The 19,922-nt window shown below is 33.3% G+C and overlaps 1 protein-coding gene across 1 annotated transcript; it reads left to right on the top strand.

Annotated features, from left to right (window-relative positions):
• Positions 1-13,044: 13,044 nt before the first annotated feature.
• LOC131042328 (polyphenol oxidase I, chloroplastic) lies at positions 13,045-16,000 on the top strand. Its single transcript, XM_057975681.2, has 2 exons — positions 13,045-14,105; positions 14,940-16,000. Exons 1-2 carry the CDS (start codon positions 13,192-13,194, stop codon positions 15,784-15,786), a joined length of 1,761 nt encoding a protein of 586 aa, XP_057831664.1. The 5' UTR covers positions 13,045-13,191; the 3' UTR covers positions 15,787-16,000.
• Positions 16,001-19,922: the final 3,922 nt, after the last annotated feature.

The following is a 19,922-nucleotide window of genomic DNA, read 5'->3' as shown; positions in this document are numbered from 1 at the left end:
CAAGTCAAAGTTTCTAAGTTGCAAATTTTGAAAGGAAAGTATGAGATGCTGAAGATGGGAGAATATGAGAACATATCAACCTTCATGGCTAAGGTGAATGACCTTGTCCTAGGTATCAAATGTGTTGGTGGAACCTTTGAAGAAGATGAAATTGTTGCTAAGGTGTTGAGATCATTGCCTCCTACTTACAAACATAAGGTAGCTACTATTGATGAGATCTAGAGTGTGACTACTATGATAAGAGATATATTAGTTGGAAAGATTGTTGCATTTGAACTGGGTGAATTTGGTGAATTACATGGAAAGTCTGAAATATCATTTAGAGAATCTATATCCGGAAAGCAAAAGTATGATCCAGAAGAATGCAAAGTATCCGGATATTAAAGAGAGAGAGAGAAGAGAGATGGAAGATCAAGAAAGAGAATTGGATGAGCTTGAAGCATTGATTGCCCAGAGATTGCCTAAAGGAGTTGGTGAGTATGATGGAAAATTGCCTCTAAAATGTTTCTCTTGCAATAAGATAGAACATTTTGCTTCTAGGTGCCCAGAGAGAATGCATAAATATGATAGGCATGATAAATATGATAAGCATGATAGGAATTATAGATATGAGAAGCATGAAAAGTATGATAAGCCTTACAAGCCCAACCAGAAGTATAAATATCAGAAGAACTATTATTATGTTGTTGATGAAGGTGTTACAGATGAAGAGTCTAAAGAATATGAAATAGTGTTTATTACTATTAAATAAGATGGATCAGTACCTATTGATTACACAAGCTGCACTATTGAGGAGAAAGCTTTAGCTTCTAAAGTTGAAGAGAAAGATGAATGGGTGATTGACAATGGTTTTTCACATCATATGACTAGTGATAAAATAAAATTTGTGAGTATGGAAAAGTATGATGGTGGAATAGTAAGATTCAGAGATTACAAATCCCGTGTGATTCATGGTAGAGGTTCTATTTCCTTTTATGGTAAGCATAACACCGATTCAATGTTGAAGGTTTGAAGCATAATCTTTGAAGTGTTGGATAGATGGTTGAAAAAGGTTATGATTTAAAATTCAAGAATGAAAAATGCAAGCTCATAAATGCCTCTGGTATAGAGATTGCATCGAGAACTAAGACTGAAGGTAATATCTTTCATTCAAATGCTAGTGAGAAAAGTTGTTTGATTGCTCAAATTGATGAAAGTTGGTTATGGCATAGGAGAATGTGTCATGTTAATTTTAACTCAATGATTAAGATCAGTTCTACTCAAGCTATTAGAGATGTGCCTAAAATTATTAAGCCTGCTAATCCGGTATGTAAGGAATGTCAAACGGGAAAGCAAACAAGAATTTCTTTCAAGAGTAAGCATTATACATCTAATAGATTGCTAGATCTTTTACATATAGACCTATGTAGACCTACTGCAATAAGAAGTGTGCAGGGTGACAGACATTTCAGGTTACTGATTGATTATTATTCTAGGATGATGTGGGTTGCCTTTTTGAGGGAGAAATCAAAAGAATTGGACAAATTAAAGATATTCAAAATAAAGGCTGAGACTTAGACGGGACTGAAGCTGAAATGTCTGAGATCAGAAAGAGAAGGAGAACTTTTTTCTCATGAGTTTGACTCATTTTGTGAGGAGCATGGAATTAGAAGACAATTATCTACTTATAGAACCCCACAACAACCCTGCAACAAAATGGAGTTATTGAAAGGAAGAACATGACTATCTTGGATGCTGGAAGGACTATGTTGATTGAAGGGAATGTTCTGAAGATATATTGGAGAGAATTTTTTAGCACTCTTGTTGACACATTTAACTGAGTACATATAAAAGGTGATTCCGGTAAGACTCCTTATGAGCTATGGTTTGGTCATGTTCCTACTATGAGATATTTCAAAATTTTTGGAAGCAAGTGTTATATCAAGAGAGATGAGGATATAAGAAAGTTTGATGCAACAAGTGATGAAGGAATTTTCTTGGGATATTCAATAAAGAGAAAAGCCTACCGATGCTACAATAAGCAACTAAGAAAGATAATGGAAAGTGAAAATATGAAAGTTGATGAGAACTGTGGAAAAGAAATCAAAGCTTGCAGATACAATGATGATCAGAATATTGTCTTAAAGAAAATTCAAACAAATGAATTGAAGCAGAATCATTTGGTAGAGATAGTTAATCCAAATGTTGTTGTTGTTGGTGAAAAGGTGTAGGAACCTAAAAATACGAATAATCAGAAGACTCTGAATGTGAGATTGAATCATTCTAGAAATTAGACCATTGGTGATAAAAATAAAGGTGTGATTACTAGGAGAAGGCTAGCTTCTAAAGAGGTATGTTTGATCTCTAAAATTGAACCTAAAGATGTTGTTGAAGCTTGCAAAGATGAAAATTGGATAAAAGTTATGGAAGAAGAATTGAATCAGATTGAAAAGAATAACACATGGGAACTTGTGCCTAGACCTAAAGAAAATAATGTGACTGGTACTAAATGGTATTTAGGAACAAATTGAATGAAGCCAGTGAAGTTGTCATAAATAAAAGCAAGACTGGTATGCAAGGGATATTCACAAAAAGAAGGAATTGGTTATGACGAGACTTTTTCTCCGGTGGCTACACTTGAAGTTGTTAGACTATTGCTTGCATATGCTGCTTATAAGGATTTCAAGGTATATCAAATGGATGTCAAGTCAACCTTTTTGAATGGTAATCTTGAGGAAGAAGTCTACATTGAGCAACCTGATGGATTTTCATTATCAGATGATGGAGATATGGTATGCAAACTGAAGAAAACTCTTTGTGAACTAAAACAAGCCCCTAAAGCCTGGTATGCTAGATTGGATAAATATTTACTAAGATTGGGATTTAATAAAGGTACTATTGATAGTAATCTATATCTCAAGATTGAGAATGATAACATTTTGATTGTTGAAGTTTTTGTTGATGACATTATCTTTGGAGGAGATGATAACTTAAGTATGAAGTTTGTCGGTGATATGCAGAAAGAATTTGAGATGTATCTAATAGGAGAAATGAAATTTTTCTTAGGATTGTAGATTTCACAGACTAGAAAAGGCATTTTTATATCTCAAGCTAAATATGTAAAGGAATTGATGAAGAAGTTTGGGTTAGAAGATTAAATCAATCGGAGCTCCTATGGTGAGTGGTTGTAAATTGCCTAAGAATGATGAATCTCTGAAAGATAATCAGACCTTGTACAGATCTATGGTTGGTGGACTGCTATTCTTTTTAGGTAAGAAATTGCTTTCATGGGCAAGTAAAAAACAAGATTCAATTTTTCTATCTACTGTTGAAGTTGAGTACATTCCTGTTGCCAGTAATTGCACTCAGGTAGTTTGGATGAAACAAATGCTAAAGGATATCAGAGTTATCTATGATGAGCCTACTATCATATATTGTGATAATTCTAGTGTTATTAATATGTCAAAGAACTTGGTGCAACATTCAAAGACTAAACATGTATCAATCAAGTATCATTTCTTGAGAGAAAAAGTTAGTGAAGAGGAAGTGAAGCTAGAGTATGTGTCTACAAAGGAACAAATTGTTGATATTTTCACCAAGCCTTTTCCTACAGATACATTTATTTATTTGAGAGACAAGTTAGGGGTATCTATCCCTCCTGATGGGAACTAGATACATTGAGTGCATCAATCTGATGGACTTCACAGTCTTATCTTTTTGTCTGGATTGATGAGTTTATGTTACTCCTTTGATGGAGTATTCTGTTTGTGGTTCAATTGAGTGGGTTGTAATCATTATTTGTGTATTCTAAGGGGGAGAGTAAGTTTGGTTTTCTATTTTGAGAACCTTTGTCATTGATGTCAAAGGGGGAGAGAAAGCATGTGAAAATTTGTCTTATCTGCTATTGGTAAGCCTGATCTTAGGGGTAGCTTGTTCGAGATGTTTTCTTTATCTTGATTGACTATTTTTCACATCCATATGTTTCCATCAATGCCAAAGGGGGAGATTGTTGGACATTGTTTCTGCTAGGATATGTCATTGTCATTAATGTCAACATATTCATGTGATTTATTGCTCTGATGGTTGTAAATTGGCTTATTGGGATCATGGTTTGCTATATGGAGCATTTATAGTATTATTATATCTTTCTATATTGGTTTTAGTGATCCAGAAGCTTAATTGATCATATCATATGATTTGGTTTGTAGTTTGGTTGTTATGATCAGTACTTTGCAGAGTTCGATATTTCTTATGGTATATTCTGGTGTGATTATATATTGTGCTACAATTTTGGGAGAATGTTTTGAATGTTCATGTGTATCTTCATTTCAGATGGTTCTTGATTTGGTGCTCCACAAGGTATCTTTCTAGTTCGAGTTACTATTGTTTGAGTGTTCTTGAGTTTTAGGTATTGATCGATGAAGATTTGATAAGTGGTATTGGTGCAGCTATTGTGGATGGTTCTAATGTGCTTGTTGGTGTTTCTTGATCATTTTCTATTTATTTTGGTGGTCCGTATTTATTCTTGTGCATGTTCTTAAGGATTTTGTTGATCCGGTTATATTCTTTGTGTTATGCAGTATTCTTGGTGGTGTAGCGTGTTGTGGTTGATCTTGGCGATATTTCCAGTGGTGATGCATGTTTGGAGATTTGGTTTAGGTCCATGCTATGTCATATATATCATTATATTTTTTCGGTGGTCGATCTTTGTATCGTGTGATATAATTTTGTAATTGTGAGTTGAGGTTTTGGCTGACCTTGTAGTCAAGGTTGATGATTTGTATAAATAGGTGTAATATTCATGTAATTTGTGTGTCATGGTTGTGTCTGCATTATCGGGAATTGGTGTATGTATAAATAAGTGAATTTATCTTTTTGTGTGGTGTATTGAGCAGAGAATGTTGCAAGGTAGACAAATATGCTTAACTGAAACTGTCATTAGGTATTAGCAGATGCTATTCTTTCATTTCATTTGATTCCAGATTGTAGTTCAAATTTCATTATAAGATAGTGAACCTTCCCTGAGGGTTGGAACCTTTAAGGTTATTATATTTTGAGCAGTGAGATCTAGGCAGTGAGTTTGAATACATGCACATTCCCCATTGTAATATTTACACATACTACTATAGAGTATCATCTTATTGTGGGTAGGTTCCCACCATGGTTTTTCCCTTAACCAATTTTTCCACATTAAAATCTTGGTGTTGTGTGCTATGCTATCAATTTTATTATCTTTGTTGTTACTGTAGTTTATTATATTTTCATTTGAGGTTAAGTTTGATAATTTGATGAAAACTGATTCACCTCCCCCTCCTAGTTTTCCTTCTTTGTTGTTGCTAACAGGATAGATATAGATAGACCTGAGAGGTGGATGGAGGGATTGTGTGAGAGAGAGAGACCTAAGAGGTGGAGGGAGGGAAGGTGAGAGAGATACATAAGAGGTGGAGGGAGGTATGGTGAGAGAGAGATGAGAGAGAAAGAGAGAGTGAGAGATAAGGAGAGCTTGAGTGAAAGGAATGGATGGAAGGATATACAAGAGACTAGAGAGAGAGGCGAAGAGAGAGAGAGAGAGGGAGAAAGAGATATAATGAGAAAGGGAGAGAGGTAGGGGGAGGAGAGATGGAGAGAATGGGAGAGAGATACACTTGAGAGAGGAGGAGAGTGAGATAGAGAGATAGAGGTTGATAGGGAGAGATATAAGAGATAAAGAATGGTAGAGAGAGAGAGAGAGAGAGAGAGAGAGAGAGAGAGAGAGAGACTTAAAAGAAAACTAGAAAGGGAGGGGGAGGGAGATAATGGGAGATAGATACACTTGAGAGAGGAGGAGAGTGAGATAGAGATAGAGGTAAAGAGGGAGAGAGACTTATGAGAGAAAGAATGAGAGAGAAAGAGAGGAAAACAGAGTTAGAGAGAGATAGAGAGAGGGAGAGAGGGAACGAGATGAAAAGAGGGAAAAAGAGTTAGAGGGAAAGAGAGAGAAAGAATGGGAGAGAGAGAGACCTAAGAGAGGAGGAGAGAGATATAGATAGATAAAGGTTGAGAGTGAGAGACTTCATAGAGAGAAGAAGAGAGACTTGAGAGAAAGAGAAAGGGAGAAAGAGGGAGAGAAAGAGAGATAGAGGGAAAGAAAGAATTGAGAGAGGAAGAGAAAGGGAGGCAGAGGGAGAGGAAGAGAAAGGGAGGGGGAGAGAGAGGGAGAGAATGGAGAGAGAGACACCTAAGAGAGGGGGAGAGAGTGAGAAATACAGATACTTGAGAGAGGGAGAGGAAGAGATAGTCCAAGTGAAAGAGGGAAAGAGAGGGACAGACGAAAGAGAGAGAGAGAGTGAGGGAAATGGGAAAGAGAGGGAGAGATACCTAAGAGAGGGAAGGACGTAGAGAGGGAGATACCTAAGAGAGAGAGAGGTAGGGGTTAAGGAATAGAGAGGGGGGATGCAAGGAAGAGACTAGAGAGATAATGTTGATACAAGCATGCTGACTACTGAAATTTGATTGTCTAAAATTTATATGAATACTCAAAAAAACTAGAATCTACATTATAACTCCTAGAGATCTCAAACCACTCTCAAACATCTTGACAAAATATGCATAAAATATAATTTAAAGTATAAGCTTAAATGTTATATTTTATGTATATATTCCAAGAGAGAGAACACTTTGTGCTTCCTAGGATGGAAAATTGCTATGAAATATATTTAGTGTGTGCCTTATTTGGCATGCACCAAATATATTTTTGAACTTTTTCATTTGGTGCACGCTAAATTTGGAATGTGCCAAATGTGGTGCCTTGGAAAACACCAAGCCAAAGGCTTGGATTTGCCTTCGACATCCAATCCAAATTCTTGGACACCCTTCTCAAGCTCGAGACGTGTTTTCTAGAAATTTTTTTTAAAAATTCTTACTTTTTTGTTCGCGCTCTCCATTAGGTTTGCACGTCTTTCAATGAAATAAAAAAGAAACAACATACAATCGTCAAGCTCTCTCTTAGATATCCAATCATACAATTATTTTCAAATTTTGATAATGTTAAGGTCTTTATCCACAATTTCTTTTGTTAGTGTGTCCGTTTTTTGTCAAAAACCAACATGTCATATTTTGGCCATATATTTTTACTCGTTTATCAAATTTTGAAAAAAAAAAACATTTTCAGAAACTAGATTTCAGTCTACACAATTTTAAAAAAAAGAAAGATTTTTTATTAGTTTTCACAATTTTTAAGGGGGAGCAAGCTCAAATTTCATTGAAAAATTAGTGTCCACTTTGAAAATTGGTTAAAAATCATATATATTCATTAAAAAATTAGCCAAAAAAATTGGCATAAACTACATGGTGTTAGATAATTTCTCACTGGAGCGATTTTTAAAAATTCCAAAAAAAGGTTGACATTTTAGATGGGAGCACACCAGGTGCTATGTTATTTTTTTTCTTCTAAAAAAACAACACTGCTTTGTGTGCTCCCTCTTTTTGAAACTCTTAATCTCCACCATTTAAAAAATAATAGTAGTTTAGAAAGAAGACTCAGAGCACTACAACTCTTGTTCTTACTGCATCCTCATATTTTGAGTGTAACTATCTTCATTTTCTTGTCGAAGTTTAGACTTTGTTGATTTCTGAAAAAAGTGGCATCTTAAGACCCCTTTTTGGTCCCCCATCTTTGTGCACTTACCCATATTTTAACCTAATATAACTATGGTAACAACATTCTATAAATTATTACATACCATTCAATATAGACACAATGCAATTACTTTCGTTAGTAGGTTATTATTATTTATGCAAATGAAATGAGGAAGTTGTATTTTTTCTTAAGTTAGGGAGAGTAGTTTAGGCTTTAACATTCTAGGTTTAGTTAATAAATTCTAAAGCCTAATAATTATCCTTGCATATATAAATATGAATATACTCTAGGCTTTGTAAGGTCAAATTTTAGATATTTGAGAGTTATTAGTTTTATAGGTAAATTTTGATGTGAAATTAGAGTTTTTATGGTTCCCATTAAAAAAAAAAAAACAAGCAAAAAAAATTCCATGCCACATGTCACACAAATATATGAGTTTTTACAGAAATAAAAGTTTTTATCTTTAATTTTTTTAATATATAGATAATTTCTCATAGTATGAAAAAATCGTAAGAGATGGGTACAACTCTTATAAAGAAAACATTATGTGTGATCACATGGGAGATCTTCAAAGTATGTAAATTTATGTGTGTATAATATCTTTGTTGAAAAGCAAATGAGTAAATAACAAATATAGAACACTATTTGTATTTTAATAAAATTGTTATTTTTTCAAATATATACACCATTTTAAAATTTAAAATATTTTTTTTACATTTTTATATGTTACACTAGCCACAATCTGTGTGCGAGCATGGAAATAGCACAAACATGTAAATTATACAAAAGTCATTTAATTATTTAAGGGTCGACATTTCAATTTATGTTTAAAGGTCTCCACAGGGAAATATTTATGATCTTTACAAACTCAAATAATATTTTTTATTTTGTGGCTTTTCAAAGCCTTAGGAGCTATGTGTATTCCACCCAGAACCCATTTGAAACAATGGTAAATTATAATTAAAAAATAGTTATAAAAGGTGGGGAAATAATAGTCTTAATTTAAGATAAAAGTATTGGTATTCAAATTGGTGATACCATGGTTTGAATTTGAATTGCGGCTAAAGGCAAAGGAATGGATGGAAACTGGATGTGGGGCCCATGCACGAGAAAATGTGTGCATTGGCTTTTTTTTTATAGATAACAGACCAAAGCTAGTAAAGAGTATTATACAAAATATTCTGAATCCTGAATCCCTAGTCACACCTGCATAGAGCTTCAAAAAAATTCATATCTCATACCTTGTTATAACAAAGATTATTATTTAGACTTAATAAACTAGTATTTCCTGAAATAACAATTCTAGTAATGCTATATTCATAAACTAGTCTTATGCTAGATTGATAAACTACTGCTAAAGTGTCGCATAATAGCATCCACCCCAAACACATTTGAAACAATGGTAAATTATAATTAAAAAATAGTTATAAAAGGTCGCAAAATAATACTCTTAATTTAAGATAAAAGTATTGGTATTGAAATTGGTGACACCATGGTTTGAATTTGAATTGTAGCTAAAGGCAAAGGAATGGAAGGAAAAGGGATGTGGGCCCATGCACAAAAAGCGTGTACATTGGCTTTTCAAAGTCTTAGGAGGTATTGTATTCCACCCCAAACCCATTTGAAACAATGGTAAATTAATAAATAGTTATAAAAGGTGGGGAAATGATAGTCTTAATTTAAGATAAAAGTATTGGTATTCAAAATGGTGACATCATGGTTTGAATTTGAATTGTGGCTAAAGACAAAGAAATGGATGGAAAAGGGATGCGGGGCCCATGCACAAGGCATGAGAAAATGTGTACAGTGGCTTTTCAAAGCCTTAGGAGGTATGTGTATTCCACCCCAAACCCATTTGAAACAATGGTAAATCATAATTTAAAAATAGTTATAAAAGGTGGGGAAATAATAGTCTTAATTTAAGATAAAAATGTATTGGTATTCAAATTGGTCACGTCACGTTTTGAATTTGAATTGTGGCTAAATGCAAATGAATGGATGTAAAAGGGATGTGGGGTCCATGCATGAGAAAATGTGTACATTGTCTCTCATGAGGACACATGTGGGCATGCTCATGCCAAATATAATGCATATGTATGGATGTGTTTGCCATGGTAGATAAGTATACAAAATAGAATGCTTCAATATATTCTAGTTAATAATAAATGATGTACTTGTTTTTTGAATAATAATGCGTAATTGTTTTTAAGAAAATTGAATTTTACACTTCCAAAAACCAATAAGAATAAAGAAAAATGGCATTTTTTAAATCAATTTAAAAAAAAAAATTAAAATTACACTATATATTGATTAAACTAAGTAAATAATAATATCTACCTTTTGAAGAACTAATAAAGATAATAAAAGACCTCTCCAACTAGAAACCACTAAAAAAACAACCATAGACTACACTCATTAATTGAAGTATCTTTTTATAAAGGGATTGGATATGCTGATGAATATTCAACCCAGTTTCTTACATTTAGCAAAAAGACACTTATTCACATTTTTTTCCTATTGACCGTATTTTACTTTTCTGAAATTGGCTTCAAACCAGTGGCAGGAAGACTGTCATAGCGATGTCATCAAACCCAGTGGCCAGCGCAGTGAAAAGACAAGGCACATTAGTGAGTATTTTTTTTATTCAATTTTTCGCTTTCAAGTTTTGACAAATCTATTTGTGCATATGCTGAAATCACTACATTCAATGAAATATGACGCCTCTTTCAGACATGCTGTCAATATCTCACATGCCTCACTGCCATTCCACATTTTGCATTGACCGTTCATTAAAGCTGAAGGACGACCTCATCTTCCTGCTCACTTTGTCTTGTTTTCAACACTTCGTCTTGTTTTCAAGATGTTTAATATTAAATTTAGATTTTACAATTTGTGATATCAGATTTTCGTAATTGATGATTTGATATGATTCTAATTTTTGGATTCAATTGTGTAGAATTTTTTGAATCAATGTTTCCGATCATATGATCCATCATCAGAATAAAGAGAGTTGAGAAACATATAACAATAAGCTCCAGACTAGAACCAAGCATAAAAAGAAAAAGAGGTTAGAGGAGGTGTGACACAAGGTCCATCCAGAAATTAGAATTATATCATTTTACAATTTATCAATATGAAAGAGCTGAGTAAGCATATATCTAAACTTCAAGTCTCCTTCGACTATACATTTATGTAAGAGGATCAAATGATATATTTTATAATTATTAATATTCAATTAATTAAATTATATTTTTTAAAAATATTTTAATAAAATAAAGTAGAATTGTCAAAAAAAAAATGAAGCATAACCTATCAAATAATTTAAGTATAAACAAAATAAATGAATTTTATTATTAAATATCTAAGTTAGAAATTGAATATATCAATACATATTTATTTAATAAGAAATAGATCAAAAATTAAGTATTGATTGTAATAGAAAAGTATTTTGTTGAAAATGTGTCTAAATGAAATAGGGTTTCTTCATTACAAGATATTCAATAACATAAATTTGATCATTTTGCATTCAAATTGGCATAGACAAATTGATTAAAATAGAGTTAACTTCAACATAAATTTAAATTTGAATTTACAAGTTTTCAAATTAAAGCTATACTAAAAATATAAACTAAATGTATTTCCATGCTTCACAAATTCAATTCAAACAAAAAAATAAAATATATAAATCAAAATAATATCCTAAAATATATCAATATATCATCAAGTTCAATTTAAATTATTTACAAATTTTAAATAACTTTTATATAAAAATAATGTTTAAGTAAATTTACAAGATGAGAAATCATTATAGACACACTAGGTTATTGTAATGTTTCACAAGTTAGAAACTGGGGAACATTTGAAGGTGTTTGGAATAGTGATCTCGTGCTTGTTCTTAACCTAAATTAAGTCCACATCCACTTGATCTCTCTTTTCATCCTCTTTTCTACATCTCAAATCTATTATTAGTTTCTCTTATGGGAGGATACTAATGCATTCATTCAATTCAATCATGTCATTCAAAAAATTAAAATTATTGTTTATTTTTTCTATTAATTTTGTGAGCTCAATTAATGACTTAAATGACATACATAATATTATATACATCATAATAAAAGCACATGTTGACTTTAACATAATGTTGAATGACATTTGTGATGTCATTCATATCTATCCAATTAAATATATCATTTTTAAAATACACATGTATTGTGACAGTTTAATTTATTTTTATTTCTATATTTAATTATGTGTACACTTTCAATCCAAAAACTTTTCATCTAATATTCAAAATATTTTATTTCTCTATATATTATTTATAACTATTATAAAAAAAAATAAAAATTATATTATATGTTATACTATTATATTATTCCTAATCTTAATATTTCTAACCCAAAAGTATTACATTCTAATTCATTGATGGTGGAAAACTAATTCTATTAGACTTAATATTATATTCTTATTAATATTACAATTACTATTATATTTTTATAAATGTTATTATTATTAAAAAATACTATATTATAATTTTATTATAATTATATTTCTATATTTTAATTTATTTATTATCCAAAATCATTTTTTCCAACTTCTTCATTTTATTTTTTGATGTGAACTTCTTTAAATTGTAAACATATTTAATAAGAATTTTTTAAAAATATGAAATTGGGAAATCAAATTTAATTTAATTAGTATAAATTTTCTACTTTCGGCACCACGAAGTGGCAGTGGCTATGCAAAGAATACAGTAATTCACATGGTTCAAGACGTACAAAAGTTTCTGACAATAGACTGGTGATAGTGGCGTTCCTTATCTGACTAGTACAATTGCCACAAAATATCCGTCGTTCCTTTTTTACCTACCCCGCCTTGGATTCTTCAGTATGACGGGGACCACTGATTCAAAAAGTACGGGACAGCTGGATGATAAGGTTGTGATAGGACGTTTACTTCGCTGCATAGCCAATTCCCAATTCCCTTGTTAGTGGCGTTAATTATCTGATATACTGCTTCTGCAAAATTTAATATCACCACCTTCATCTTGTGTTTTAACACTTCCGTGTCTATGCAGCCGACAGAATTGCTGCTACATAGTAATATGAATTGTGGTTATGAATTGGATGTTTTTAATCTGACTTGTGGATTGTATGGTGCTGTGAATGGTCACCTTATCTTATCTTCATTGAAATGAAGACAGAAGATAAATCATGTTTCAGAAGATAAATCATGTTTTTTATTCAAGTTTTTTTCTTGAAAGTCTTGACAAATTTATTACGTTTAATCAGATGGGGACACCTCTTTCACGCATTCTGTCAGTATCTCACATGCCTCGTCTGCTATTCAGAATTTTCCGTAGATTTTGCTGTCATTGGATTTTTAAGCTTAAGCGAAAAGAAGGACGACCTAATCTTGGTACTCGCTTTGTCTTGTTTTTCAACCAGCCCATGAATAGCCATTCACATCTTTCTAAATTTGATTAATTTTTTCTTTTCAAGGAGGTAATACTAATTTTTTGCCTAGGAAAAACATTTATATAGAGAGGATAGAGATCCTTTAGGTGTGAGTACACAAGAGCAATAGAGTTTGAGGCGATGGAGAGTGCAATGATATCTTCGTCAAAAGTCTCGCATGCACGCAGCACAAATCAATGGCTTCCATCAGATTTGAAGCCCCAGGTTCTATGTCCAGGCAAAGTGAGGAAAACACACGGTGCTTGCACAAAGAATTTAGCATCAATGCGTGTTCGTTGTGAGAATAGAGAAGACAGTCCCTTGGAAATGGACCGCCGCCGGCTGCTGTTAACGTCGTCGACATTGGGCGTTTCGGCTTTCACGGGCGGGAAGGCCATGGCGAAGCCATTTCCGGTGCCTGATCTGTCTAAGTGTATGTACCCCACTGATCTTCCGACTTGCGCAACAGTAGAAGGTGGGTGCTGTCCTCCATTCAAGGAGGGAGAAACTGTCGTGGACTTCAAATTTCCGACGTCCCTGCCTATGAGGACGCGTAAAGCGGCGCATCTGGCGGACGCAGAGTTAATCTCGAAGTACGATAAGGCACTGACGTTAATGAAGAAGCTCCCATTAGATGACCCTCGGAGTTTTCTTCAGCAAGGCAGAGTGCACTGCGCATATTGCAATGGAGGCTACAAGGTGGGATCAGATACTGTGCAGATTCACAAGTCATGGTTTTTCGCGCCTTTCCATCGCTGGTATATGTATTTCTACGAGCGCATTTTGGCAACTCTCATCGAAGACGATACCTTTGCGCTGCCATTCTGGAACTGGGACACCGAGGAAGGGATGCCGATTCCCGACATGTTCACCGTCAACTGCAGCTCCTTGTACAACAATAACAGGGATCCATGTCACCAGCCTCCCGTCCGTATCAATCTAGCGGCCCCGAAAAGCTGTGACTCGGGCGATGTGAGTGCCAACTATGCTACCATCTATAGCCACATGGTGTCTGCTGCGGGAACGGCAGAGCTCTTCCACGGTGCGGCTGTTCGGTGAGTTAAATTCATTGTGTTTTTTTAATAGATAGTTGTTTGGGATTAAATTGCTTGTAAGATTTTTATATCAATGTTTGGGTTCGTATTTCATGATTCGTCGTTAGGAATCTGTTCAGCTTCTTTTAATGTGGAAAGTTTTTTTCTTTTTTCGAGGATTTCATTTAGCTTTTTTTAATCATATTCAAATCATTGAATTTGAATTAAATTTATTGTTAAATTAGTATATATGTTATTTTATTTAAGAGCTAATTTTAATTTCAATTTTTGTTACGATCTTAATATTAAATGTCACAAATAAATATATTTTATATTTTAAATTCTAATAGCACTCCTAATCTTATCAAAAACCATTATCATAATAAAATTTTAATCAAAATTCTAATTGAATGACAACTATAGCTAAACCTTATCCCTAATCCTAAATGAATCCTAACACTAACCTTAATCTTAACCTTTTTTGAATCTCAACTTTCAGCCATTACCATAATACCCAAATTCTAATTGAATGATAACTATAACTAAACCCTATTTCTAATCCAAAATGAATCCTAACCTTTAAACCTTTTTCAACTCCAACGGGAAGCTTAATGACAAGCTTTAAGTTTTATTGCTGACATTAGAATTCAATCTGAATTCAATCTAGATTTAATGTCATCCATTCTATTAAGATCAGAATTAAAGTTTCATTACCATTCAAATTAGTTCTTAATTACAATTAAGTTAGGATAACAAATTTATTTGTAGTTCACAATTAGAGTTGAAGTTCAGTTAGACCCCCCAAAAAATCAATTGGAATATAAACTGACAAGCTTTAACATTGATATTGGTCAGGTACGATGATGGCGAAACGACTACATTGTCGGCGGGAGCGCTGGAAAGTTCTCCGCATAATCTTGTGCACCTTTGGGGTGGCTCTCCCGGTAACCCAAATCGTGAAGACATCGGCAGCTTATACTCAGCAGGCAAAGATCCTTTGTTCTATACCCATCACTCCAATGTGGACCGCATGTGGTACATCTGGAACAACAAATTGGGCAACAAAAACTATGAGGACAAAGATCTTATGGAGACCCCTTTCCTGTTCTATGATGAGAAAAAACAGCTTGTAAAAGTTAAAGCCGGCGACTGTTATGACATAAGCAAGCTTAGATACCAATACCAGGATAGAGAGCTCCCTTGGTTGAATAAGGGGCGATCATTGAAGAAGGCTGGACAACTCATTGCTAAGCCTAAAACATCCACCTTTGAAAAGGCTGTCGATGGCAAGGCAAAGAATCTGTTGTCTCCTTTGACCTTTAAGGTTGAGAGGCCGAATAAGAGTCCTGGAAAAGGGCAGGTGGAGATTCTTAAGATTGAGGGAGTGGAGACTGATAGAAGGGTGTTTTCATCGTTCGAAATATTCATTAATTATCCCGAGGCCAACTCTAGCACTCCCTTCAACAGCCCTCATTATGCCGGCTCCTTTTCTACTCTTGGGCATGGCATCATGACAGAAGGATCTATGAAATCAACGACTACTAAGGAGACTTTCAAGGTTGGGATTTCTGAGACACTGGAGGATTTGGGCATACAGAATGATGATGAAATAGTTGTTACGCTCATCCCAAAGTCTGCCAAAGATCTTGCTACATATCCCATTACTATTGCTTCCATAACGATTGATTATGTTAGCAAGTAATTATTACCTGGTCAGAAGAAGAGAGATTACTGCCCTTTCCACTTTCTTCATATTGCAGTATCATATTAGGAAGTATATTAGAAGTTGATGTTCTGTCATGATTTTAAATCATATTTTGTGTTAATAAGTTGAAGTGTGGACTCTTTACTTTGACATTATTATATAGTTGATTTCTTTTTTATTTAGCTGAAAGAAGATGGTAACTATTATATCAGTTTTTGCAGTTTTATGATAATAATACTTGGTGTGCCAAACAGTTTCCACTGTTATTTAAGATGTAATAGTTTTTCTGTTAGTGTAATATTTTCGTTTTATTATTATCAGTCTTGTTATTGGTCCATTTCTTGTAAGACTTCATCAGCCTTGTGTGGGTTGGTTATGGCAATGATTTTTGGTTCTTTTATGTGGTGCTCCTTGAAATTATCTGTTGTTCTCTTCTTATTTGGAGCACCTTTTTTGGACTGTTTTGTTTATGTATATTTTTTTTCAGTTTTTTTTAATAAAAAATAAAAGAAAAGTATATTAGAATAGTATATCTTAGATCTTTATTCTAGGTGATATTATTTATCATGGTGATTAGCTTTTATAGATATAATTTTTATATGAGCTCTAATATTTTCCTTACATGAAATGTTGAACCTGACATTGATACACTGCTAAATTTTTTTTCTTTAGTGTTTACCTTTATGCATTAGGGTTTTAAATGTAATAAGTTTACCAGGTATTTTTTACTTCACATTTTATTAGTTCTTGTTTAGGAGGAATACTTATGCATTCATTGCATTCTATTTCTTCAATCAATTTAACCAATCATTGCTTAGAATTAAAATGTTTGGAAAAAAATCTGATAGTTTGTATTAAATTTTTATTTTATATGTTTATAAAAATATCATTTTTCTTTCATTCTATTGGTTCATTTTGAAAATAAGCAGTGTAAAAAAAAATTCCAAAAAAAATATATTCATTGAATCATATGTTAACAATATAAAAATTTGAGAGGATATTGTTTGAGAGGTTCGGTAGCTCTCATAACTGTCTTCTATTGAATAATTTCCACGTATGCATTTTTCAATCTTAACACATTTCCTCTGTTCTTATTGGTTAGAAATGGTGAGATGGTTGTCCTGCGTTTGCAATCTATGTATTTGGTTTTCTAATCATATGTTGCTTTTACAAATGCCTCTATATTTCAATCCTTTGAAATACTTCAATCAACCTCACATTTTTTTTGGTGGTGTTAATCACCTATAAGAATTCAACATTGCACTATAAGAATGGAAAAAGAAATGTAGGTTAATTTCAAAATTAGATAAGTGAGAATTTTTTATTAGGTACCTAATGTTTTAGGTACTCGATGGAAAAGTATATAAGATACAATATTAACATTAAATTTAAAGTAAAATATTTATAAATTTAAATTTACACTAAAAATTTTAATAAAGATTTTAAAAGTTTTTGTATTATATTCGTAAATATAAATAAAATAAAATGTACATGTATATTAAATTTTTATATTAAAATTAATTAAATAATGATAATTAATTTCAGATAGAAATTAAAAAATATACTTTGACAAAATGAATCTTTTTGTACATAAAATTATGATTGTTGGTTTAGATGTATGTTTATTCACATTGTTGTAATATATTGTACAAAGACAAAGATGGAACATATATGACTCTAGGTCCATTTTGAAATCTAATTTTAAAGAAAAATATATTATAAGTTTGTTTTTAGGTTTGGAAAATTACAGGGATTTAAAAGACACGATCTCCAAAATCTAATAGGAATATCATTAAATGAAGGTAGTCATGGTGTTACTTTGATTATTCTTGCACTTATTCCCTACCAGATATAGTATCTTTGCTCCTCATTTTGCATGCCTCAAGCTCCTCATGATCAGACGTACTATATTGATTCATTGTTGCCTTAGACGTACTATATTGACTCATTGTTGCCCTCCCATGTCTTGTGCTTCTATTGAATGTGTTTTGGCGTATTTTTTCATTGTCTTGTAGAGTCATAGACCCTGAGGGTGAATGACCTCTCATCTTTCCTTCTAGAGCAATTTTTCCAATTAAATTTATTTTTCTTCTTACAATTAAGTATAACAATGAAAACTTGAAGAAAGCTTTTGATTTTAAAAATATGCTACAAGTGAGCCTAATTTTCAAGTCTTAATAGTATTCAAATTACATCTTGCAAAATTATACAATTACAATTAGCAATAGAAAAAAATGATTACAATTTAGTAAAACACTTAAAACCAGTCTAAATTCTTTTGCTATTAAATCATCAAACTAATTCAGATCATTAAAACAATTGTAGGAACTTGACACAATGTGTCTCTTGTTAGATTTTGAATCTATCGTTATCTATGATTTATTTCTATCAGCTCATTAAGGTTTGAACTTTCATTTTGTGATATATTCTTAATCTCCATCTACCCACCCTAAGGCTTTAGGGTTTGGTTTAGATTTAAAATTTGGATGTCAATTATTTATGTTTTTTAATTTAATTTTTGTAAGAATTTGTTGAATAGAGCCAAGATCTAGAGCACAAAGAATAACACAAATAAGAGAGACAATAGTTTGACAAGAATGAACTATATTCTCATCAATATGCAAATATGGTCAACTAGATTAACCAATAGAGAGAGAGAGAGAGAGAGAGAGAGAGAGAGAGAGAGAGACTACTTATAAAGGCAAGGCCGTATGGATATGTGAGCACATGAACATGATATGTGGCCCAATGAGAAACAAGGGTAGGTAGGAGTAGGTAGGAGAAATAATAAAATATTCCACAAGAGGTGGATCACCCACTGAAGATGGAAATTCTCCTACATACATCATCCCTATGTGCACACTTCCCTAAGTGTCTCATATCCAAACTATGATGAGATGAAATATCTTAAGTCAACTTAAGTAAAGTGTAATTATGAGACATAATTTACACCAACATCTTGCCATAAGTGCAACTTAGGGGAATGTAGACTCAACCTAACAATGCAAGTTGGGTCCCCGCTTCTAGGCCATGATAGGTACCCATGTACAAATGAAAATGCAGTGACTATGAAATCTCTATCCCAAGAAATTAGTGCAAAAGATCCAAGTCAGTCATGAAAAATCTATCATCCAAAGAAGATTTGACAATGCCAATGATGGATGAGGTGCTCCCTGTAATGATCAAGTCATCCACATAGAGAACAAGTATCAAGTGTGAGTCATCCCATTACAAAATGTAGACATTCAGATTGGAATGACACCTGGTGAACCCTACTGGATAAGGAAGGAATCCATCTTGGCATACCAAGCCCTAGGGGCCTACTTGAGGCCATAATAATATTTCCTCAGTCGACAAACCAATGAAGAATCTTGGATGAATCCCTGTGGTTGCTCCATATAAATCTCTTCATCAAGATCCCCATTAAGGAAAACACTCTTCACATCCATTTGATTTACAACCCAACCATGAGTTGCAGCAATATCAAGTGTCAAGTGAATGGAGTTCATCTTATCTATGAGCGCAAAGGTCTCAATATAGTCAACACCTGTAACCTGTGAGAAACCTTTTGCAACAAGGCGAGCCTTATATTATCAGCACTACCATTCCCTACAATAGATGCACTTACATCTAACCATATTTCTCCTCTTAAGGAGAGGGACTAACTCCCAAGTGTTGTTTCCCTCCAGGGAACTATACTCTTTCTCCATAGCTATGTCCTCCTCAGGAACCTCTAATGCTTCCTGAAATGTCTCTAGATTAGAAGTGATAACAATGTAGGCATGTGGAATCTACTCATGTTGTGATTGAGTCCTCTATGTGTTTTAAGGATCCCCAATAAGAGAACAGACATTGATTCAAGTGTCAGTTGAGCTGAATGAGGTTTACGTGGAGATGGAGGACAAGGCTCCTCAATTGCAAGTGGACCTTGTGGAGGTGCAACCCCGTGAGTGCGAGTTGAGGGAGTCTCATCATCTAAATCACTCTCATCACTATCCACAATGGAGGAAGGTGGAGGAGGAAGTGAGGCTAAGCTAGGGGAGATTTCCTCAAAGTGAACACTCCTCTCATTAAACACCTTAAGTGTCTCTGGATCCATCAATCGACATGCCTTAACACCCTTGGGATACCCA

This window comes from Cryptomeria japonica, chromosome 5 (genome assembly GCF_030272615.1).
Source record: "Cryptomeria japonica chromosome 5, Sugi_1.0, whole genome shotgun sequence".
In the NCBI taxonomy this organism is placed as follows: Eukaryota; Viridiplantae; Streptophyta; class Pinopsida; order Cupressales; family Cupressaceae; genus Cryptomeria; species Cryptomeria japonica.
The sequence above is the reverse complement of the archived record's forward strand: the minus strand, read 5'-3'. Positions and strand labels throughout refer to the sequence as shown.